General features: G+C 39.1%; 1 protein-coding gene across 1 annotated transcript in view; it reads right to left on the reverse strand.

Annotated features, from left to right (window-relative positions):
• GLIS3 (GLIS family zinc finger 3) overlaps positions 1 to 25,677 on the reverse strand; it is a 373,789-nt gene that overhangs the window by 335,253 nt on the left and 12,859 nt on the right. The window contains exon 2 of the mRNA XM_063457211.1: positions 8,035 to 8,493. Within this exon, the coding sequence (XP_063313281.1) occupies positions 8,035 to 8,401 (367 nt within the window). The 5' untranslated portion in view covers positions 8,402 to 8,493. The remainder of the gene's footprint in view (positions 1 to 8,034; positions 8,494 to 25,677) is intronic.

Below are 25,677 nucleotides of genomic sequence, written 5' to 3' on the forward strand. Positions count from 1 at the left end.
AGATATCCTTTTGGGGTTTTTCCTTTTTTAATGTTCAATACTTGTCAGGGTACGCTCATTCTTGTCCTGAGGGAGACTAGCTTGCATGTGTACCGTGTCTAGTTGGATCCCCAAAAATTGCATGTTGGTATCTGGACCCAAAGTTTTGTGAGGTGAGACAGGAATAGTGAGGGATTTAAACAAAGCCAACATGTGTTTCAAACTACTGGGTGGGAGTGTGTTATTCTCAATCGTGAGGAAATCATCCAGATAGTGAATAACTGAAGGACATTTACACACATTAAGTAACAACCAACATAAAGCTTCTGCAAACGTGTAAAAAATACGTGGGCTACTCTTGGAACCAAAAGTTAGACGGGTGAAGAAATAATACATCCCCTGCCATTTAATGCCATGTAGATGCCATAGGGAAGGATGCATGGGTAGTAATTTAAAAGCGTTTACCACGTCAGTTTTACTTAGCCATGCCCCTTTTCCAGCTTGAAGAATGGCCCCTATGGCATTATCGATAGTGGCGTAGTGAAGTGAAAATTAGGGTACTAGAGAGTTATGGCTGGGGACAGTGGAGGAATGTGGTGCTGATAAATCAATTTATCAGTCTGGGTTTGAGTGAGGTCTTCCCTGTGACCACCCCTATGGGATTGGTTCTGCAGGATGTGAAGGGTGGGGAAAAGAAAGGCCCTAACAGAAACCCTTGTTTCACCTCGGTGGTTATAAGAGTGGTTACCAACTGTGGATCTTCTAACGTGGATTTTAGATTGCTGCATTCTAGTGTGCCGCAGGGTAGATGGACCAACCCTGTGTGAAACCCTTCAGTCATGCCAGTAATGATATAGTCAATGAAGTGACGTGATGGATGTAGTTGTAATAGCGAGGTTAATAATGTGATGTTCACACACGTGTGATACGGTTTGGGGAATGCTTTATTCGGGCTCATAGTCTTGGCATGGGCCCTGAAACAGTAGGAACATACATGCATCAGTCTACAAGAACTGAAACCACAATTCCCCGCATTAAAGTTATTACAAACCTGAGATTTACCAATAAATACAATGTCCCTACCCAGTTTGTCTTTTAACCCTCTAGTAGATTTAGGAAAGTTAGAGGTAGATAGGTTTTGTTCTATTTCTGCCGTGTTTGGGCAGAAATTAGTATGATGTGCTGTTGATGCACAAACTGCACAAGCTGGAGGCCTGAGGCCTGCAAAATGCCTGCAGAATAACTCAGTATCCAATTTACTCCAATTAATACTCAAATTTAACTGAGCCAGAGCTGCAGCCACCTTTGCAGAAAAGGAACGGTGGTAATCATAAAAAGCAGTACCACCGTATTTGTGCCCCAGGTCCACCATCTTGTGCATGTATGCATCTAGCTCTTTTCCCTGGGTATACCGAGCAGTAAACATCCCTATAGATCCCAAAACCTAGAACAAATTCAGGGATGTTTAATTTTTGTTCCACCTCGGGTCTCTTGCTTTTAGCACAACTGATATATCCCCATATGCAAATGTCCTATTCTCTAGGACATCCTGGGAGGCTATGAGCAATGAAGCTAGGTTTACATCCTTGCCTTCCAGAATGTCCTTTTTGAGATTAGCTGGGACCATGTGCGAAGGGTTAATGGCTTCAATGATTGCAATGGATTCCAATGAATTACCAGGCATAACGTCAGCAAGAGGTTGACTGGCGACAATTGGATTTGTAGTGGACTGTTTAGCATCACTTGCTTCCAATTTATCCAGTCTATCACTAATTGTGCTGATGGATGACATAAGAGAGGTCATCATGGTGTGAAATGCTGGCAATTGTGTGCCACTTGGGCCTTCCCCTGCATCAGAGTTGTCAGTAGCAGTGTTTAAGAGTCTCAACAACTCTGCCTTCCTAGCAGTAGCAGGGAAAGGGATGCAGTGTCTTCTAAGTTCTGCAGTGAGACGTGGGATGGTCCATGATCTGAGTGAAGAAGGACTATTAACTTCTGCTCCAGGAACAGGGGTATCAGGCCTAGCGGGTGTGCAAGGTAGCGAGAGTTCCTCAGGGATATCAGGAGTATTAGACAAAACTGAAAAATATAAGGTATCTTTAATCAATCACTCTGAAATGAATGGGTGGGTACTGGTAAGGCTAGCTAAATACCAAGCGGCGAAACAATTGTACTTTGTGATAGTGACCGATGAGTCCCTACTAATTGCCAAGCGGCTTGAGAGGCTCTACCTATGCGTGGGCCCGAGGGGAGAGTATGAGGCCACCGACCGTTGTGGCAGGGTGTTGGCCTCTCGGTGATAGTTTAAAGCATAAGATAGAATGGGAGTGATAGGTGAGGCCCTCTCTATGCAACTTTGCGAGGCGGCTAGCTATGATTTGGCCCGAGGGACGTATTCCTCCGAGTATGAGGATGGGGTTGTTGGCCTCGCGGGACCACTAGCCTATGGATTAAGACCAGAAAATTCAATACCTAATTGGGTTATTTTAACAATAGGACCAGTACCCCTCAGAACATGGAAAGTAATGAGTTTTGGCGTAGTACCTGATATGTGAGTCAGGCCGAGTTGTCACAGTAAAGGTAAACCAGCGACTGAAAATGTATTGGGATTATTACCTGTGAACATGAGATTGATATATAAACATCTGACTGTAATGTAGTAGTTTTGGCCAGATCGTGGGCCCTAAAATAAGCAACCTACCCGACACTCTGCAGAGGGTAGGTTAAATGAAAAAGAAGATGATGGCTTCGTGCTTGTAAAAGCTGCCGTCCGCGTATAATAACCTAAAAGAGTAAATTTATACATTTACCTATTTTTAATGTGTATAGTTGGACTTTAAAATTGAACCTAATAAATACCAACCAACCTATAAGGTAAATACAATAAACACAGGTGTCTGAAATCACAATTCTTAGTGCAGACCCCTGGAATGAACCTGTGGAAAATGTCTGGAAAATCAGGACACATCACCCGTGTTTAAACATTATATTAGTGTAATTTATAAGTGACTGTAATAACGTTTGTAACCAGTAGGGGCAAAATCCCTTGGAATACCGTTTTAAATTCGTGCTTCTTCGTGAGTTGTATGTAATCCCTGAAAGAAACAAGATAGAGTATCCGAATGTATACATCCTAAGTGTAATTCGTAAACCGAAATGGCAATACCATATCTATGTAACCGAAAGTTATCGTTCGTTAGTTTAAGACATGTGAATCATGCGACTAAAGTACAAGATTTTAAGCCGAGCGGTATATATGTGCGAAAACGAAAAGAACCGAACGTTGGTTTAAATGAACGGGGCTCTGCCGTGTAAAGCTAGGAAGTTTGCGGCAGTTGCTTTACGGCGGGCCTGACTTACGGTTTTCCCCGCGGTATCGTAGCGAAAACGGACTGTGCAGATGCCGGTGACGGAGAGGAGACCCGGGGAAGCGCCGGACGAGGAGACCTCGAGGAAACAGGTAAGGAAATCCAAGATGGCGGTCTGAACCGGAAGTAAAACGTTTCAGACTCGCCAGACCAGCTACGGTAAGGTGGGAGTGGATTGGCAGCCCTTTTAAAGGGGAACCGAGCTCCTCCCACAACTACAGGCCAAGCCTTCAAATATATATATATATATATATATACACATTTTTGTAACTTTTATTTATTTATTTAACTTTTATTAACTTTATTTTTACTTTTTAACCAGCAGGCGGACTGTCTGTCAGTTCAGAACCATTTCAGTTCATTTAGGGAGCTCTAGTGCTAGGAAATCAACTTTGTTTAAAAAGCTTGACAAAAAAAAACATGGCTGAATAAATCTTGTTTGTCACTTTGTTATATTATTCAGTCTTAAATTGTTTACAGAATATAATTTTCACAAATATGTTCACAGAAGGCTCAGTTCTAAAAAAACAAGCAAAAAAAAAAACTACCTTTAACTGGAGATTCTGTATTCACAAAATACTCATTGCTAACAAATAGCTTCACAGAATGTTCTTGTTAATAAATAACTTTTCAGAGAGCTTGATCCTAACAAATACCTTCACAAATGCTCAATGCTCACAAATAGAGCGCTGGGAAATATATTCACAGAATGCGTTATAATAATAAACACCTTTTACAAAATGCTCACAAATGCCTCCACAGAATGATCAATGCTAAGAAATATGTTCATAGGCCCATTGCTCACAAATGCCATGACAAATTATCAATGCTCACCAATGCTTCTGCAGAATGCCCTCTGTTTAACTCATTTATAAGAGCCAGGGGCTCACAAATATCTTCCGAGAATAATCAGTACTAACAGAATTATTTCATTATTAACAATATCTTTAGCAATTTCAAATAGCCTGCCCAGTTTCTGTACTGTATAAATCCAGCTTATATATATATATATATATATATATATATATATATATATATATATATATATATTCATTCACTGATAGACATATAAATGGACAGACAGACAGTAATTTTCCATAAAATGCATTATGCCAGTGGCAAAACTAAGGAACAGAGCGCCTAACCTATAGAGGAGGGGTAACTAAATGTAGATACACAAATCTCCCCCTACTTGTTTCACTATATTATACCACCAATGTCTCCCTGACACGCCAGACGTCAGTTACGCTTATCCTGGGTGCATTGCAGCGCAACTAAACGGCGTCCAGGGTGTGCCGCGGCAGACTCTTTCGCTGGCAGCAGTGCTCGCCTCCAGTGTGTTAACTGACGTCGACGCTGCGCATCAGAGCTATTTAAAGGATCTGCCTATAAGTATGATTTGGACGTGCGTTCGTCATCTCTTGTACGTTGCTTACACACGTTCTGACGCCATTTGCTGTCTACTGGCGACCCACAGCCCACTTAAATTCAGCCCACTAAATGCTATTTAAACTCAGTTAGGCATTTGTTCAGTGCCCTGTCATAGTTTCCATTCTGGTAATCCATACTATTTATTTTACTGTGTTTTTAACTATTGACATTTACCTCAACTATTCAGACTTTTATTATCCTTGACTTTTTATTCTCATTTTGGCTTGTCTTTCCGTTTACCTCTTCTCTGTTTTCCTGACCACAGCCTGTTTATTCAGGTTTTTACGTTAAATCCGTCCACTCTAAGGTCTGGTAATACATTTTAGGGATTTCTGGTATAGTGATAGTTGGTCACAGGTTCTGCATGTTGGGGTTTTTGACACTCCCCATTATTCCCACCATTGGAAGGTACTAAGATTAAACAAAAAAATTATGGGCTATGAGGATCACTGACTACTAACGTTTCAAGGTTTCGTCCCAGGTACAACTTCAGTGGCTGCAATTCCCCTGCAACTGGCACGCCAGATGATTGCATCTCCCATAATGCTCTTACAACCATAATGCTGGCAATGCATCATATGAGATGTAGTCCACAACATCTGGAGTGCAAAATCTTGCCTAGCCCTGTGCTGAAATTTAACATTTTACAAAACATTCTAACTTAAAAGTCCAATGTGCTTTAATCATTTTTAAGCAAAAAGACATGGCTCTTGTTTATTTTTCCTAAACAATTTCTGAAGACGGTGAGCACACAAACTTTTCAGCTTGACCCATAAAAGACAGACAGAATTTTAGTAATTGACCTTTACAGTAATGTTGTTCCTTCAAAGACAGTAGGAAGAGTATAATATTACTTTATGCTATTGCTTATCCATTCCTTTAAGTGTTCATTCTATCACCATCTGTGACCTCGAGGTAAGATAATGGCAAACACCTGCACGTTTTTTAAAGTAATTAGAGGTTTATACATTCAGAACACACTGTCTCGATCTAAGTGGCACATATTTTAGTTATTTTTTGGGAAAGGAATTTAAAAAAAAATCTTTTTAGTGATTTCATGATTGTAGATTCATCTCCTGGAAACATTTAAGGCTGATTCATGCTTTCATTATGTAAGAGAATAAAAAGTAAAATGTTTTGCAGTTAGACACGAATAACAGAAACGTTCTTTGAGGACCCCCTTGAATAAGAAATGGCTAAACTAACTTTTAATGTGCTGTGGTTTCCAAAATCTCTTGTGATGAAACTACGCTATCCAATTTGAGCAGATAGCCAAGTGGTGGTGTTTTGTGGTTTTATTATTTTTTATTTAAATTTCATTTTCTTCTAATGCATTCTAGAATTCCCAGCCTCGTTTATTAGATCAAAAAGACAAATCTGGACTACATCAAGCAGTTGTCTGGAATTAGCTGCCAACAATGAGTAGCTATTTTATAGTGTTTTCTGAATATAAAGAACAATTACATGATCCAGTCCTCCAATATAATTGATATAAGTATTGCTTTTATTGGTTAATACATATGTCATATTTTAGCAAAAATATCTCCTAAACCCAGAAAGGAAAATGACATACAAAAATGGGAAGTTCTCCTATAAATTCCAATGTGATATCCTATCAGTCAAACTCTGTAAAATATATTTATTTGGAACTCTTACTAAAGGTTTATATTTATGACTTGTATTTTCTTTAGAGTGAAGCCAATATCAATATTCTCAGGTTTTTTTTTATGTAGAGGGCCACATGCTGATTGGAAGCGTGGGGTGCCGGCCACTATTAAATAAATTATGGAATAAAATAAAGCCTAGAGTGTTTTCCATGAAAGACAAGAACCATACAACAAATCTTTAAGGCAACATCCTGCCAGATCCTGCCAGCTGGACAACAATAACTCGTATAATAACTGGAGTAAAATGGCAAACACGGTATAAGAGTCTCTGTGGGGGAAAAAAGAGAAGCTTTTGACTCTTGGAACAATGATATTAGAGCCAAATAATATTGGTTCTTAAATAAAAAAAAATGTAAAAGGTTGGTTAATTTTGGAGTTATTTCCACCGCAGCAATGTTGGCGTACATTTTGCAATTTAATAATCAGATCCCAATAATAATTTGATCAGTGAATAAGCCATCTTGATATATAACAAATATAGGAAAAATATGAAAAAATAATGTAATTTTTTTATGTGTAATAAAATGTGTTTTCATCTGATTTGCACTATATGCACATTTTCCTTATGACATTTATGAATATTATAGAATCTTAGTACACTTTGCAAGTAAGAATTTTGGGGTCCTGCCTGTCAGATTTTATTTTGTAATTTGTTTTATATATTTAGGGTTTCTTTTTCACATAATATGTTATGAAGATTTTTTTTTTTATGTATCCTTACATGAGCCTCCTGATCTATGTATTTGAGTTGTTTTCAAGCCAGTATAATATCACTAATATTTAGCCTATGCAGGTAAATATGATACATTTCATCAGGATTTTAACACACTTTGAGAGGCATGCATTAATGATGTGCACAAAAAAAGGAGCTATACAGTAATTACTATTTTCTGCATTTAGAACTCATATTAAAGGGACACTATAGTCATCAGAACCATTACAGATTAATGTAGTTGTTCTGGTGTCCATAGAACGTCCCTGCAGGCTTTTCAGTGTAAACATTACCTTTTTAGATGCTTCCTGTCTCCAAGTTCTGAATGGAAATCTTGAACGTCCCCCATAGTGATGCATTTATTCAATGTCTCTCTATAGGGAGATGCTGATTGGAGCAGCATGGCGTTTTGCAGCAAATGCGCAATCACCTCCCAATGATTTTCTTTTGAAAAGCATTGGGTTGGCTCAGATCATCAAAATTGATGACCTCAGCTATGGAGGCCGAAACAAGCGGGGTCAGCCGTTACAAGAAAGGTGTAGCGTGGGAGAAACGTTTTGTAAAATCATTTTTTTAATGAGTTTCGGGGGAGAAGGGGGGGAGGGGGGGGCAGAACAACTAAATAACAGCTTCAGTACAATAGTGTCAGAATACATGTTTCCAAAATACATTTTACTTAATTATTTTTTCGGTAGTACAATTACAATTCTTGTGAATACAAAAGTTGGTGAAAAAAATGTAAATATAAAGAGTTATGAACAAAAGAGTTATAAACAAAATGTAAAATGATCACTAGTATATTCGACCTGTGACTAATAATATTAACATTCATGTGATAACCTTAGAGGCAGTCTTTTAGTCTCTTTACAGCACTTACCTTTGAAACCGTTTGCGGGAAATGGAGATCCAAATTCCTGCTGTTTTGGTTTACATGAAGAGGACGGTTGAAGTGATGGAGGTTGAGGCACTTGGAATAAAGGTTTCCCATTGGTAATGACTTGCCTCCTAGGACTTAAGGCAGGTAAGTGAATTGTGCTCTCATTGCTTTGAGGAGCAACTCCACCAATAATCGACATTTTCAAGAAAAGATTTCCATTAGCTGGACTTGGAGTGGCACTATTGGACGATGGACATGGAGTTCCTGCGTGTACTCTGATGGGAGGGATCTGCTGCCCACTGATCATCCCAGGTCCTTGGCATGATCCACCTGTCCTGTGGTTCATATTGCAAGTTCTTCCATTCATTGTGCTTGATACAATATTTACTTATTTGGAAGTGATGTCCACAAGCAATTTTGAAATCAATCAGCTGTTGTCATTGGACTCTCCATTCAGACCTGACAAAAATAAACAAAGCCAAAATTAAAATAGTAAAGAGTAACACAATGTTTTCATCATCAAACCAATTTCCTTTAGATAAAAAAATAATTTTAAAAAAGCTATATAACAAAGAATTATGAGTAATGGAATCATGATTGTCAAAATTAATTTAAAAAAATAAAATCTAGAAATACTGATATAAAGAGTAACCAGGTACTGGGAATAAAAAAGGGGAAGAGGTAGAGATAGGGTATATGTACACGTAAGGGGAAGAGGGAGGTAACAAAAGTGTAAGAAACACATATAAAGAGTAACTCCAAACCAAATCCCCAAAGAAGCACAAAGATTACCCAAGTCTAGCACTAGTTCCCCCAAGGAGAAGATAGGCAAAAAAGGCAAAAGTTACCAAAAAGAGAGCGCATTGGACGCAAATCAAAACAAGCTTACCCTAATAATATTTTTCACTTGGTAGCACTTATTTCACCATGCTCTATTCCTTTAATGTATTTTTCTTTACAAGTTCTTTTGCCAGGCGGGGAGGTTTTGGTTTAGGTAGGTACTAGTGGATGTTTCCACGGTGCCGAGGTATCATTAGGGCTAACTTTTTTTATTTTTAGATTCCGTCCAATACGCTCTCTCTTTTTGGTTACTTTTGCCTACCTTCTCCTTGGGGGAACTATTGCTAGACTTGGGTAATCTTTGTGCCTCTTTGGGGATTTGGTGTGCAGTTACTGTTTATATGTGTTTCTTACACTTGTGTTACCTCCCCCTACCACCTACATGTACATATACTCTATCTCTACCTCACCTTCACCCCTCCCCCCGCCCCCTCTTTTTATTCCCAGGACCTGGTTACTGTTTAAATCACTATTTCTAGATTTAATCTAGATAGGGATCTATCTCTGTGTTTCCAGAGCCTAACTCCAGAACCCCCTTGTTTCAAGGGATTCATTCTTTGCTTTTTGTGTTATATTAAGGGTCACCCCCTTCTTTGAAACTCTGTGTAAGGCTTTCCTATTGACAAGCAGGGAATTCCCACTGTTCTAGACTTGCCCTTTTTTACTCATTTAAAAAATGTCAATGGCACCAAACACACTAACAGATTTAGTACATTTAATAATGATAACATATAACCATCATTACTTTTGCTGACTGTCACTCTTCCCCCCCTTAACCCTTCTATCCATGCTATTCTCTTAACATGTTCTTTTTCCACTTTTTCTGGTTGGTAACTCTCCTTCCTATGTTTTATTTTCTTGCTGCACCTTTCTGGCCTAAAACGTTTCTTTGTAATAAAACAATATATCTATACATTATTTATATCAAATGAGGATGTGTGGTTAAGTTATATACATGTATAGAAAATGCAGAAAACAGGCTTAAAGAAAATACCGTATTCACTGGAATCTAATGCGAGATCGCATCTCATGCACATTCAAATGTTAAAACCTAGATGCCGAAAAACGTTTTCTCTGGTGAATGTTATGCACATTTATGCAATATACTACTGCTACAACCAAGTCGCGCATCCCTGTCGCAATGATGCAAATGCAAATTTTGCCCTGGCAAATTTTGTCCTGATTTTGTCCTGATGAATTTGTGTCTGTAAGCCGTCGTACCTCAGAGAAGGCGTTGTCCAAGTAGGTCGGAAAGTGAGGAACAACTAGGTAAGCAAGAGAGAGTAGTTTTGTCTTTATTGCATTGTGCTTTCCTTCTTGTTAGTACTGAAATCGTACTTAAATCTAATGTGCCATTTTACTGGGGTCAAATGCGCCATAGAATCTAGTGGGCATTCAAATTTTGGAGACTTTATGTTGCCAATAAAGATGCCCATTATATTTAGTATGTTTTTTGCAGGGTAAAATATATGATATACTTCATTTTATTCAAATCCAGTGTGTACCCACAATGCACTCTAGGCCTATGGGAAAAGCAATGCACATGACTGCATTCACTGCTTTTTGGGACTTCATTATTAGATGCCTATTTCCAGCCAATGTTGGTGTTAATAACTGTGTATTGCCAGCACACAGAGATAAGAGACCTAGATATTTTGCAGTCATTTGGACTAGCTTAATATTGGTGAAAGGTACTATGTAACCGTGAAATCCTTCACTTTGCTTGTATACGTGCAACTGAACATTTCCACAGTAAGTACTTTTTCGTTTGGATGTACTTTTATACAGGTGAATTGTAATATTCTGAAAGTTGAATCCATGCATATATTTAATTGTCATTCGAAATGTTCTATCATCCACATATCAGCGTCTGGTGATGAATACATTTGGTACTTCGAGTATACTCACAGAATGTTCCTATTGGGGAGATTTAAGATAAATAGGCAGCAACATGTTTCAAGTGTACTGTAATAATTAGCTCTGTTTGTCCAACTATTTCAGCATTGAGCAAGTATGTTTCATCAGCGCTGTCATGATAAAAACAGAATGTCGCCATGTCATGAAGGGGTTAAATCATTACATATCACCCTTATCGAAAGGGTGAATTGTTGGGAATATATGTTTGGCCATAAATGCAAAATTGGGAAAAATCTTCAAACCAGTTATTTTGATCTAAAATGTAAAACTGACTTTGAATTTCTGACAATTTCCACTGTGATGAAAAACCAAGCAAGTAAATGTAGTGGAGATAGCACCATAGACTATAGTGCAAAAAGTCCAGTAGCTAGCTAATAATTATGGCTCAAATATATACTGTATCAATAAAATAAAATGAAACATTTCATTTTATTTTATTGATACAATATATATTTGAGCCATAATTATTAGCTAGCTCCTGGATTTTTTGCACTATAGTCTATGGTGCTATCTCCAATATTGTTTATATAGGTTTTGGTGAATCCCTATAGTCTCCAGTTTGAGCTGCTTTGTGCTTGTCCGACTCCCTCTTCTTTCTGTATATTCCATTCAGGAATATCGGTACGTTCATTTTTTAAAGTAAATGTAGTGATTGATGAGATAATATTAGGTAATATAAGAGCTTAGATATGTAATATTTTAGCAAGCATATGTATGTTATATGTAAGAATTATATAAGGATCACAAAATAAAATCCTGCGAATTTGCAGTTTGAAGGGTCAATCTAAGCACCAAAACCACTTCAGTTTAATGACTTTGGTGCAGTCGCACTGTTCAATTATCAGCTGTTAGTAGTTGAATTACTTTATTTCAGCAACCCTTGTCACTTTGTAACCTATTCATTCCATTTAAAGTAGCAATTAAAATGTTATAAATGTTTAGTTAAAGGAGCACTATAGTGCCAGGAAAACAAACTCGTTTTCCTGGCACTAGAGGGTCATTAGGTCCCCCCCCCCACCCTCAGGGGCCCCCTCCCGCTGGGCTGAAGGGATTAAAACTCCTTCAGCCACTTACCTTTCCCCCTTGGAGGGGCTCTCTTTGTGCTGGGGAACTTTCCACCCCCTGCCAACGTCAGATCCGAATGCGCATGTGTGGCAAGAGCTGCGCGCGCATTCAAACAGCCCATATGAAAGCATTACTCAATGCTTTCCTATGGACTGCCAGCGTGATTTTTCACAGTCAGTGAGACAGCCACTAGAGGCTGGATTAACCCTCAGTGAAACAGCTGCAGGGTTAAAACTAGAGGGACCTAGCACCCAGACCACTTCATTGAGCTGAGGTGGTCTGGGTGCCTATAGTGGTCCTTTAATATGTAAAGCAATCCATGTTATTCAGAGAATGCCATGGGATAATCTTCCTTCTATCAACTTTATACTTAAGTATGTGCTAATCTTTTCCATCATCTGTATTATAATTATCAATTGCATCTACATTTTAGACATAATAAATAGAAATATCCTTTCTGCCACAAACATTGATGTTATTCAATAAACTGGACATTGTGGTCAATTGGCAAGCGCCCTACAAATCCAAAATAGTCAGAGTTTCTACCATTTTGGCTATTTGGAATACATTTTGCAGTTCATTTATATGTTCTCACAATTATATATAAATAATATATGTTGGCATTAAAGAACATAAAAACGTACCCTAAAGATCTAAAACAACTTATAAACATTGGTTATGATCATATATACATAATGGTCAAATAACTTTCTAATTGGTATTTTCAAGGACCCTAATGTCATTTTTTTTTTATGTTATTTTCTAACAAAAATACCAGTGTGTTGTAAAAATACGTGGATGTGAGCATGATGTCCACATGCAGTGAGTACAGTTACAACAAGTCTCTGTATTATATAGGACATAGGCTGATATTTAAGCCTGGAAAGAATCCCTGTAATGTACGCAGTGTGTTTAAAGCAGTTACTGCCTGGTATCTATAATGCTTCTGAAGTCTGTGAAGTGTGGGAGGACCAGGTGAGCATTTTATAGTCCCTGGCAGAGAAATGCATTTATTTTCATCAGCACTTTTTTTTCAGAAGTTTAGTAGGCTAAATGTTGTTTAGAGGGACACTGCACACAAAAATATAAAAGTCAGTGTTTAGTAGATTTACCCTCAATGAAAAAATGCATTCATTTAATTATGTTTTTTTTTTTCCATTGGGTTATATCTAAAAACTGTTTGCAAAGCTGTCATTGGCCAGCCACAGAAAGTCTAACCCAGCTCAGACTTTCTGTGGCTGTCCAATGACAGACTTTCTAATGCAGCTCATTAAAAGTCTTTCTTAATCTGGTGCTCTGGGCAATTGCTGCCTCTTGAGTTTAGCTCCACTGAGCTAAACAACCAGGAAGTAACCAGACCTGTTGTCTGCTTGAAAGCCTGGGGGTGTAACCAGGTTAATTTATAAAAGTGATAAGCCCATAGCACACCTGTCTGCTATGGGCTTATTCTTTCTATGGTATTGACTTACCTGTTAGGGATACAGTTTTTTTTTCTCTCATTTAGCACCCTTCATTTCTTACTGCATGATTCAAAAAATTAACACCTAATAGTTAATCTTTTTTGTATAATTTCTTTTAAAATGTGCACTTTTTGTATTACAGGGGCACATCTCAAGTGGTCTGGTTGCACTATCTCTGTCCTCTGTCATCTGGAAACATAGCAGTTTTAAAGAAACTGCATTGTTTGCATTGCAGGGTTCAGATAGCCTCTACCAGACAGCCACTAAAGCCAATTCCTGACCTTTCACTGAGTTTGACGCCGTAAAACAACGCTGGACATCCTCACGCTTTGCATGAGGACGCAGCAACTTTTAAAACCCGATAGGAGTATTGTGTCAATCCTTGACAGGTGCATAGTCGCCATATGGGCAGGCGGAATCTTAAAAAAACAAAAACCCATACCTAACCCAATAAAACACAGACACTAGGGTATATGGGTCAAAATTGTCCACAAATGTTATTAAATAATAATAGTATTGGTAATAAATCAACATTGAAAGTCATTGCCCCACACCCCACCATACCACTTCCGTATCCCCACAGTTAAATATAAAAGGCAATTACCCATATATAAACACATAACATGTAACAGTATTTCAACATGAACATAAATTAAAGTGCCAACATTTTTAAGTAAACATGGTAGGGGTATACTCGGATACCCTTACCCCACCAGGTTCTGAGCCACCGACAAGCTTGAAAACTACCAAACGTACCAAGAACCATCTTCCAAACCATCCAAAAGGAGAGCCTATGTCCTATCCTTCTGCTCCCTATCCCGCCGCTGTGACAGAACGGGAAAACTCAGCCATCCAAACCAGGGAGGGATGGAGGGATAAAGTTAAAAGTAAATTTTCTAAGATGGCTGCCTATTTATATAGCCCAGCCCCTCACCCTCTAAACCACCAATCCCTATATAGCTTCCTCCTATGCCTGCCTCCTAGCCCTGTCAAGGCCCCTTTCCACTAAGCTGTGCTTTTGTTACATGGGGCAGTTTGAATCAGTTAAGTGTTCAAAGTGTTTTTTAACCCTCTATGAGGTAAGGTACAGTACAAGAGGTCGACAGAAGGACTCTTTAGTGTTGGATATAAATTTTTGTATTTCTAACAATATAGTTTTACTTTGGTATATGTTACAAATGAATACATGTAGCAAATAGATGATCTGTTAATTAATGTAATGTCCATTCTAAACATCATATCCTAATTTAATAAAGATAGATTATAGTTTAATTTTAATAAATTGCAGTGTGTCCCCAAGTCTGACTCCAAGCTTTTTAACCTAAATAAGAATTGCTATAAAAGGAAATACTCTTCTTCTGTGCACTCTCATATGTTTTGAACTCCCCTATGGAATATTAGTCGGAAAGGTTGTGCTTCTATAATTTAATTTATACCCAAATTGAAGACAATTGGTAATGTCATTGTTATTTGATATTCTCCAGACAGCAAACTCATTTTTTTTTTAACCCAAAGGATTAAAATCAACAATTTTCTATTGAAGTTGCTATCTGTAACTACACTTAAATAATTATAAATGACATTTAAAAGGTAAGATATGGTTATGTATCATAATTTATACAGATGACTGACAGTACAGTACAATGTAATAATTCAGAAAAACAGTATCTCATTGCAATGTGTCATTCCGATCTGTCAGTTCCCCCTCAGCCACGGGGCATATCACAATCCATTGCTTGCTTAAAATATTATATTTTGCTGCGGTATATCTAGAGTGTAATCAAAACATTTCCTCAAATTCAAAGCCCTACAGGCAACACTGGATTGGAGGAATGTGATCATAACCAATGTTTATAAGTTGTTTTAGATCTTTAGGGTACGTTTTTATGTTCTTTAATGCCAACCTATAAAGGGTCACTATTGGGGGTACAACAAGTCCTATATTATAGCGTTCAGCTCCAGAACTCTGTATTTTATTTGGTTCAAATCTTCCGTCCTGCAATTAGATTGAAAATTACAACGCAGTCAGAGATATACAGAGACAAAGAAGGGACTACATATCTCTGTATATGTTCTCCGCCTGACATTCTTAGACACTGGGCAGAGATACAGAATTAATCCCGACAGCCATCCCCAGTGACGGCTGCAGGGAATTGGCTCTGTCTATAGAGCATCCCACGGTTGGTGCTCTGCTTTTTGGTGATGAAGAGGAGCAGAAGGAGGAAGATGGCAGCACTTGCGAGGGACATGTTCAAGTAAGTAAATATAACGCTCACACGCCCCGTCCCAGTGGAGAATTCGGCAAAGTCCCCAGATGGTGACAGTGCCACTTTTAAATTTGCGAGTATCTAGTAAAATCCTGACAATTGACTGTTAAGTTACTAACACTGTAAGTTTCTCTTCATCGCTCTACAATTCACTGTTTAATCTTCCCTGGATTTATTTTCTAGGGCATACGGCCTTTTGATGTTATCTCTAGGCAGAAAGAATTATAATACACTGTGCCATCTCACAACAAGAAAGTCTGACGGTGTTATTCAAAAAAAGGGATAATTCACACTGAATTCAAATTGCATTTCAAATGTCCAAAAATGCTTCCAGTTCTGCTACTTTGCTCTTATTTTAAATTCACTATAAATTCCCACTTTAGTAAATAGCCCTGTTATTGTTCAGTGATAAAGCGGAAGGCATGGAAATGCAGTACAGATAATGGAAAATAGTGAAAAGGTCATTGCATAGCAGTGCTTTAGTGCAAGGTTTGAGATAATTAAGGATTCAGTACGTCATGAACTCTATTGTAGTTAATCGTTCATATATTACCAAAAGCATCTCAAAAGGCACCGCAGCGTTTTTGACCTGTCGTAATGGCACTTAGTCCACATGCTCTTATGCCCTTATTCTTTAATGTAATTGTTTTGAAGGATTTCACCCCAAATTCCCTCTGCATATTTCAGATGGGGAAAACCATTGCTTAATCTTATTCTATACAAATCAAGGTTTCTAAGCCATCGTTCATCTCTTTTATGGCCCTCAAAATAAAACAGTATGAGGTTGCATTGTTCGATGATCAAGATACTTAGCACATGATTTACCTCTTATCTCGAAAGTGAGTACATGTCACTTGGGAAAGTTTAAAAATTCATTATGTCATGTAATGTAATACCAATGTCTGTCAGGAAAACAAATAAGAAAGCATGAAACTTGGACATATTTAAGTTATCATTTTAAGTAGCTGTATCTGATCTTGGTTGTTATGAATACAAGAATGTAATACTGGGTGACTATCAAGGCTTTTCACTCAAGTGAGAATTCACATTGGATTTCAGTATTAAGGCCAGGGCAACGTAAATGGAAGAATAGCTAAATTACATAATTATTCATTAAACCGTATCATTCATTTGGAATAAATCAGTGATATCCATATGCAAACCAATCTAAAGCCCAGGAATCATTTATTTATCAACAACCACATGGTGACTGAATAGAAAAAGAATGCATTCGGCAGCATGCAAATAAGTAAATTATTATACATTTGCTGTTTGCAAGTGAACTGATAATCTGAAGTACTATTTGCCCAATAACAGCACTAGAAGCACCTGCTAGCCACCCACCACATCAAAAAAGTAAAAATAAATACATAACAATAAGTCTCATATTACTGTAATGTATTTTCTAGTGACATGTCTCTGTCACTAGAAAGGGCCCCATCCCACTGGGATAGGGTCTGTAAAATAATGAGGGGAGTTGTCATCCAACCATGGGCATCAGGTGGGCGCTACTCTAATATTTATTGGAGAGAACCTAGTGTTCCCCCCTCGGTCCCCACCCATTGGCAACAGAAGGGGCACTAGTATTAATAGAAAAGAGAAGGACCTAATGCCAACCCCACATCCCACCCATGGGCAACAGGTGGGGCCTTTACACTAATAATAAAGAGGGGAGGACCTAGTGTACCCCTAACCCTCGCCTATGGATGATATGTGAGGGCCTAATATTAATAATAAAGGGGGAGGAACTAATGCCCCCTACCCTACTGTGTGATGGGTAAGGGATCTAACATTAATAATAAAGAGGGGATGACGTAGTGTACGCCCTGACCCCACCGATGGGTAAAGTGTAGGGCCGTAATATTAATAACAAAGGGGGAGGATGTGTTTTACCACTCCCTGGTGATGGGTGGGGCTCCTAATATTAATTTTTTAAAAAGGGCCCCTCCCTGGCCCCCATCTACAGTAATTATAAAATGAAGAGGTGGACATACCATTGTCCACTATCCCCAAATAATAACATGTCCACCCTGCCCCCGAAAGGTGGCAGGAATCCCTGATGTTCTAGCCAGCCCCTCCACCCCCCAATAAAAATAAAATACACTGCCTTCCCTTCTCGCCCTAATAGTAGTGTGAGGGGTGCCAATTTAACTAAGCCCTGTTTACAAAAAATATACATGTCCAAAATAACCAAAACCACTAATTAAGTTGTAGTGGTTCTGGTATAAAGTATAGTGTCTCTTTAACTCTGAAACCTCACTTTAATGAATAACAATGTCTGTATTTTTACTTAATTTTTTTTTTTTTTACAAATACTATGTTGTTTATTTATTCAAAAGTGAGTTATATGGAATTCACTATTAACTAACCAAATTAAAAATTGGAAAAATCTGTGGCTTAATTTTTTTGGGGGAGATTTATGTTGTTAAACAACAAAGTGGAACCCACATCCAATGAGCATACAACATATGTATACAACCTGGGAATATAGACCAGAGTGAAATATTCTATATACAATGGTAGTATATATATACCTCCTTGAACTGTGCATTTGAAGCGGCTATCAAGGTTCATACTCCATATACCCCAAGGGGGTGAGAGGCCTGATTTTCACCTTCGTTTGTGAGTTAGATACCACTACCACTTATTCACTTATTATACATCACAGTGTTATGCTATGATCTATATATTTTGTTTTTCTAGATTCTACTACCATTGTATATAGAATATTTCACTCTGGTCTATATTCCCAGGTTGTATACATATGTTGTATGCTCATTGGATGTGGGTTCCACTTTGTTGTTTTTTGTTTCACTATTTGGGTGATCAGTGAGGTTCACCTAGGACCCCTTCAATTTAATAGATTTATTATCTGTAATTAGCTAGTTTACTATTTTGTTTTCAGATTTATGTTGTTACCTGACTATATTTTACTATTTAGTAAGCAAACACCCAAATCTAAAGAATAAATAAATCAAATCCAGACTGATTTATTTAGTGTACCTGCTATAATGTTGAATACAAAATGTCAAAATTAATAAATAAAAAAACCCTGAGTGTACAACTTTAAAAGAACTGTATCATCCCAATTCAGATGAGACAGTCCTGATAGTGTAAACCTGTCCCACGTGTCCCCTGCCCTGAAATGATTTCCCCATGTAATTATGATTGTATTTTCGAATAATTGGGTGTTAAGCTTTCCATGATTGGAGGATGATGGGAGTGATTTTTTTTTCTCTAGCAGCCACTCAGCAGGGACAGAAATGGCTCTTTATAGGGAAATTCAATGCAAAATCCTATGACAAGAAGATGCACTATATGTTGACACAGATTAAGTTCACCCCAAGAGAGATTAGATTTTGGTGAGTGACACTTTTCACTCTATTTACATGTTTGCTTTTTCAGCCTAAATGTTCCAATTTGGATTTCAGTCCTCTCCAGTCTGAAATAAACAGAGCCCATACAAGTTAGCTGTCGCTGTACACAGGTCACATGACCGCATACAATATAATATAGTCCTCTATGATGTCATATGGATGTGCATATAGATGCAGCAATTTGTGGTCAATTACATCAAACAATATGAATGTAGAGGTGAACTGTGAGCGTTTTGCAATGTAACCTATTCAAGGAACATAACTGGTATAGATTGTCTCTGATGGTTAATTTGACACTTCAGATATTTATAAACTATATTCTTAATGATGTTCAGCCACCGTAAATGTGTTCCAATGTTACCCAACACATTTTTAAGGGATGATATTTATTTGCATGACAAAATTCTTCCAGTTCTGTAAACATGAACAGTTTTTTCCCCCAATGTGGTTATTTTTCAAGTCATTCTTCTGTAATATAGGACCGATTTTCCCTTCTTGGTTACTCTTCCTGTGGAACATCCAAATGTTAATTAGGCTACAATGTCTTTGTTATTTTTCCAACAAAGCCCATGTTGTGATCAAGAGAGCTTGCGGACCCTGATAGTTATTTCTGCACTACGTTAGCACTCCTTTATCTATGTAATGTAGATCAACATCTCCATCTAAGTACACAATAATGACGAGAGAGTTACACTACAATAACAAAATCAAAATATGCTTAATTGCTGGAATCGTACTCCAAATAAAAGTGTTGCAATATCAGAAATCTAGCATTCTGGAAAGACATGACAGCAGTCTGTTTACCAACAACGTAAAATGTTTTGTGCATGTGTGTTTGAGTGTGTTATATTTACTTTCTTGAGACAAGTCACATGTCCCCGAAGAAACAATGAAGCACGATGTTTAAGAACAATGATTAATGCAACACTTAGAAAAGGAAACACATCTAATTGATGTATTTTTTTTCCTGCCAAATATATGTTTTGTTTGTATTTATCTTCATTAAAAAATCTAAACGTTTGTGGAAAAAAAAGTGTTTATGTGTATTGTGCTTTGACATGAGTGAAATCTGTTTACAGAAATTACAGAACTCTACAAGGAAAAATAAACAGTTTAGGATGCCTATTAAAAATGAAAGCAGCTGGTATGTGCGGTATGCTATGTGTTTGGAGAAAATAGTCTGCTTATTGTTTGTTTGATATTCTGCAGAAAACCTATTGGATTGGGAGGCTGATGCCTCCTAATTCCCAGAGTAAGAGGGACAGGCCATTGATAAATAGTTTTGGCAGAGAGAGATTTCAGGATAAACACATGAGGCTGAGATGGTCGCATGGAAGGGAGAGTCCAAATATGATGCAGAAAGGGAACAAAAAAATCAGAAGGTGACTCCTAAATAAATCACTTGCTTTGCCTTGTCATTCTAAACTAATCTATCACTTAGACAAGGGGCACAACCACAAAATGTGTATGAAAATATTTTTATTAAATGGGTGACAATAGTAGGCTATCTCATTAACTATATCAATGAATGAAAAAGACATGAAATGTCAAATAAAAAGTACAATATAACACATACAGGTGTTAAAAAAAGACTGAACAATGTATGAATCTCAGAATACAAATATCCAAAATAGCCATATGAGAAACCAAACAATAGTAATAATAAACCCCAAAATAAATTATATATACAAGGAAAAAAAGCATACCAGACCTAGTGAGAAGAAGGACAAGGGTCAACCAAAAAGTCCAAACTAATCTCACATATTGGTTAATGCAATGAATACAGTTGGAACTTGCCAACACAGATTCATAAATGTGCATTATTCCTACAAAATGCACTGATTGGTACAGGGAAGTTAAGAAACATTAATCATTTATCCTTCTTGGTCTAGGTAAGAATGGCACACCCTTCATGTCATAAATAAGTGTGTTAGTTCATTGTCTTTTTTTGTTAGAAAGTAAAAAGTGAAATATTTTTTTAAAATATTCTGATTACTACTCACAACATTTTTTGAATATTTAGCAAATTGTATTTTTAGCATAATGTGCTTCACTGAGTTTCTCTTCATTTTACAATGTGTCTGATCTGATCGCATTTTGTAAGTTAGCATTGTCCCCTGTATAACATTAGCACCTCATTGCAAGGACTGTTTATACGTCAGAGTATGCCCTAATCAATTTCCCTGTATCATGCTTGTATTTATCAGTAAGTTATAGTCACTAAACAAGATTAATAAACTCACTCTCTTACCGTTCAGTTTACTTTAAATTGAATATATAGTAAGCTTGTTTGGGCAGCTCCATACTGTTCCCGTAAGTGAAAACAATCCCGTTGTTCATTACTTTTTTTTTATTTGGGCTCCTGCTTTAAAGAAGGAGATTATGGCACTAGAGAAAGTGCAGAGGGATGCTACAAAACATTTATGAAGTTATGAAGAAAGGTTAACAAATTTAAATATGTTTAGTTTATAACAACGGGGCCTCAAAGGGGATATGATAGCATTGTAGAAATATATTCAGGTCCAACACAAACTATTGTTTGGAAATCTATTCATAAACAGGGCGATATATAGGACACAGGATCACGCATTTAGCCTGGAAGTAATGGGATTTAGTCTAAGGCAAAATAAATAGTTTCTTTTACAGCAAGAACAATAAGGGTGTTGAATTTTCTGCCTTAAGAGGTGGTTTTATCAGTCTATAAAGATATTTAAACATTAATTGCATAAATACTTGTAAAACATAATATTAAGGGATATCATTTTGAGTATGTGGGGTAATAGCTTCTCGATCCAAGGAGAGATCTGACTGCCATTCTGGTTTCAAGAAGGATTTTTTTTCCAAGTTTGTTGCAAAATTGGTAAGTGCTCCAAACTGTTTTTTTCTGCCTTCTTTTGGATTGACAGCAAAAACAGATGTGAGAAAGGCTGAACTTGATGGACGTTTGTCTCTTTCCAGAATATCTAACTATGTAACTTATCTATTGCACAGCGCTGCAGAATACACCAGTGCAATATAAATAATTGTAATTGCTAGTGACAAAATAGCAGCATTTATAATTAAGGCCCTCTACATATAATTATTATTTTTTTAAATTCTTTATTTTTGTTTCCAGTGCATAATGATTAGTCAGAACATTTCCATAACTCCATAGAACATGGTAACATTTAGGCCATAAGTCAATAGGGTGCGGGACATGCCTGGCTTAGAGATGGTTTTGCACTTTTTGAAATGGTCTAGTCGGTCATAAGGTTCTGTTCAGCTCTATGTGTTTGGAATGGTCTAGTGGTATAGGTAAGTCGCGGGTATGGTACCGCCTGAGGGGGTTACCATGGGTAGTATAGGGCGTCCTATGTTCACAAGCAGGTTGGCTAGCCATCTTGTCTTGTGGGGACTATGTTTAGCCGTGTTGTGTATCAATGAGATAGGTTTCTGGTCTCAGCTAGGCGAGTGTGTCACTAGTGTGGTGATGGTCTGTTCGGTGCCTGCTAGGGTTGTGGGGGAGCGAGAGCATTGGTCCGCTTCGGGTAGTTTCTATAGGGTACCTGTCAGTTGGGGGTACTCTTGTTGTTCCTTTGCCGACTTTCCTCCATCCCTCAAGGGTATTGGGGGGGGGGGTGTTGCACCCCAGAGCCAGCTAGTTTTACCCAGTCAGTATAGTCTGCGGTGGGTCTAAGTGGATGGGTAGCGCTTCGCCGTCAGTGAGGGGAGTATTGTGCATTCTTAGGGAGTCAAACTGTAAATCAGAAACATAAGGCGATAAGAGCAATATAAACAGTAACAACATTAACAAAAAAATGGTTGTGTGATCGGCTGAGGCTTCAGGTCGTGGGTCCAGGGTGGGTAGTGGGTAGCCCTGTGGTGCTGTTGGACAGTCCCAGCGTGGCTAGTAAGGCAGGACCTTTTTCCACTTTAGAGATTTTGTAGGATTGTTCATCCTTGGTAACCCAGAGCGTTCTAGGGGTTGCCCACCTGTATGTGAGTTCTGCCGTTTGTAGGGTAGTGGTTATGGGCTGCATGCTCTTGCGCCATGATAGTGTGTCTCTGCTCAGGTCTTGGAAGAAGGTGATTTGGTGCGTTTCGAAGGTGTGGGGCATTTTCCCTTTAATAACTGCCATTAGGGCTATTTTATCCTTAAAAGATAAGGTCGCGTGTTGCTGTCTTTGGTGCTTGCAAGGATTTGGCGATGCCATATACGCCAACAAACGTGAACTGTTTTGTTTGCCTGTTGGGTAGGAGCGTGGCCACTAAGCGCCTTATAAAGTAGGGGAGTTCCTCCAGTGGTACTTCTTCTGAAACCATACCCCATCTCTTAGCCACTCCTAGAAAAAACCCAGGTCCCTGAATCTTGAAATGTCAGGAGTTAAGTTTGTGTAAATGCATCTCTATGTTGGCTTTTTAAACTATTTCTCCAGAAAACCACATGAGCAATGTACTCATTCTAGCATGTGCTATTCACTATCAAAAATATATATACCGAGGACGTTCATAGAAATAAGCAATAAAACATTATGCCAACATAAGTAAAAATATTTTCTCATTATTATATAAATTATTTAGACATGATCTAGCTAGGGAAAGCTGAATGTGACAAAAGCTCCTTCCCACATACGTTTACCATGGACTCCTGGAGGAGTGTAGAAGCCGGTCTCCTGCCCACTGACTATGGTCTAGGTCTGGGACACTGTTTCAGAGTTATTACATATGTAGCTGGAGGTCCTAACTACACTGCATGGATCTGGGTTTTCTCTTGGACTGATTCTGCTCTCGGAGAGGGGAGTTGGGAGGGGAGAATGACTACCGCTTTGCCCACACACACAAAGAGACCAGGGACTGTCTTGCACCCACTTGTCCAGGCACATTGGACCCCCAAGGACTTGGACTGCGTACTTGTCACGATTCTGGGAACCAAAACACGCTAACACACACACAGAAAAGGTGCAGTACCGGACCTTAAGAGTGGCCGGGCTAAGCACACAAAGAATAGTCAGGAGACAAGCCGAGTAAGGGGAACCAGAAGACAGAATATCGAGAGACAAGCCAAGGTTAAAGGGTAGGAGAAAGTCACAAGGTCGGATAAACAAGCCAGAGAGTACGTAACCAGAGAGAACCACAAGTAGAACAGCAATTCTAGAAAGCAAAGACCACAACAGGGCAGAGAGAGACAGGAAAGGTAAGTATTTAAACTCCTAGATTAATTTTGATTGGATCATTTCTAATCAGAATTAACAATCACACGTGGGAGATATCTATACCTCCCACTGTGATTGAGGCACTGTGCCTTTAACGCCGGGTCAGGTGGCTGACCCCGGCGTTTACAAAGCTGGGTGGTCTCCCAACGTGCAGCGTCATGCATGCTGCCGCTGGGAGACGGAGAGCGTACGCCGGGAAGGGGACCGCGGACGGCTGGAGGGTGAGTGCCGCGAGCGGACTGCAGCCTCCCCTTGCAGCCGCCCACGGGATCCTGACAGTACTAACGGGGGATCCTACAGACTTGTTGCAGGCCCATTGTGGGTCTGGCCACAAGTCTGTCTATTTCTATGGGGGAAGATATGTGCTGGATGGCCTGATTTGTTTGCACAAGCGTGCAGCGCCATTTTTGTGACTGTTTTCCATGTATCTAGATATCGCTGTATTGTGTACCTATATTCTACATAGAGCAGTATGTGTTTCTGTGTATGCAGCTGTGCGTCAACAAAAGTGGTAGCAGCGGTGGGATGGCTTCCTAGCCTTGGGGGAAACATCTAGAACACCCTTGGGACTCCTGCACATCTTCTTGAGGGGACAAATTTTTGTCAGAGCTGAACAAAAATGGCGCCCAGCTACACTGATGCAGAGTTTGACAATGAGCTGCAGGGACTGCTGGCTTTCTATACACCCAACCCCTCTGAGAAAAGCATACAGCATACAAGGAACATAGTGGCTGAATACCTGCAGCGCAAAGCAGAGCTCACAAGCGAGTTGGCACGGTGGGGGATACCCCCACACCAGCGGCAGTGTGCGTCCCAGGGAGAGAAGCGTATCGTCCTTCCTCCCCAGCGGCAGTGCGAGTTATTGGTAGTGGAGACAACCGGTCTGACTCCCCAGCAGCAGTGTGGGGTCCAGATAGAAGAGACACTCAGTCTCTCTCCCCAGCGACAGAGTATGTTACAGGGAGGGGAGACAACAGGGCCTCATTTCCCAGCGGCAGAGTATTTTCCAGGGTGAGAAGCATATCGTCCTTCCTCCCCAGCGGCAGTGTGAGTTATTGGGAGTCGAGACAACTGGTCTCACTCCCCAACGGCAGAGTATGTTACAGGGAGTGGAGAAAGCCGGTCTCACTTCCCAGCGGCATTGTGGGGTCCAAGGAGAAGACAGTCGGTCTCTCTCCCCAGCGGCAGAGAATTTTACAGGGAGTGGAGACAACCGGTCTCACTCCCCAGCGGCAGTGTACATTTTAGGGAGGGGAGAGTATCGACCTCCATCCCCATCAGCAGAATGAGTTCCAGGGAGAAGAGACAACCGGTCTCACTTCCAGTTGCAGAGTATGTCCCAGGGAGGGGAGATAGCCTAGAGAGGAGAATTGTGTCCTCCATCACCAGCGACAACTTGGTCCACACAGAGTGGGGTGCAACAGTGTTCATTACCAGCAGGACCCTGGATTTACAAATAGGAGCTTGTGGCAGGAGGCCCTCTGGACAACTGAACCTTTTGGGAAAGGTCACCAGACTAACACAG

Source organism: Pelobates fuscus, chromosome 5, assembly GCF_036172605.1.
Source record: "Pelobates fuscus isolate aPelFus1 chromosome 5, aPelFus1.pri, whole genome shotgun sequence".
Classification (NCBI taxonomy): Eukaryota; Metazoa; Chordata; class Amphibia; order Anura; family Pelobatidae; genus Pelobates; species Pelobates fuscus.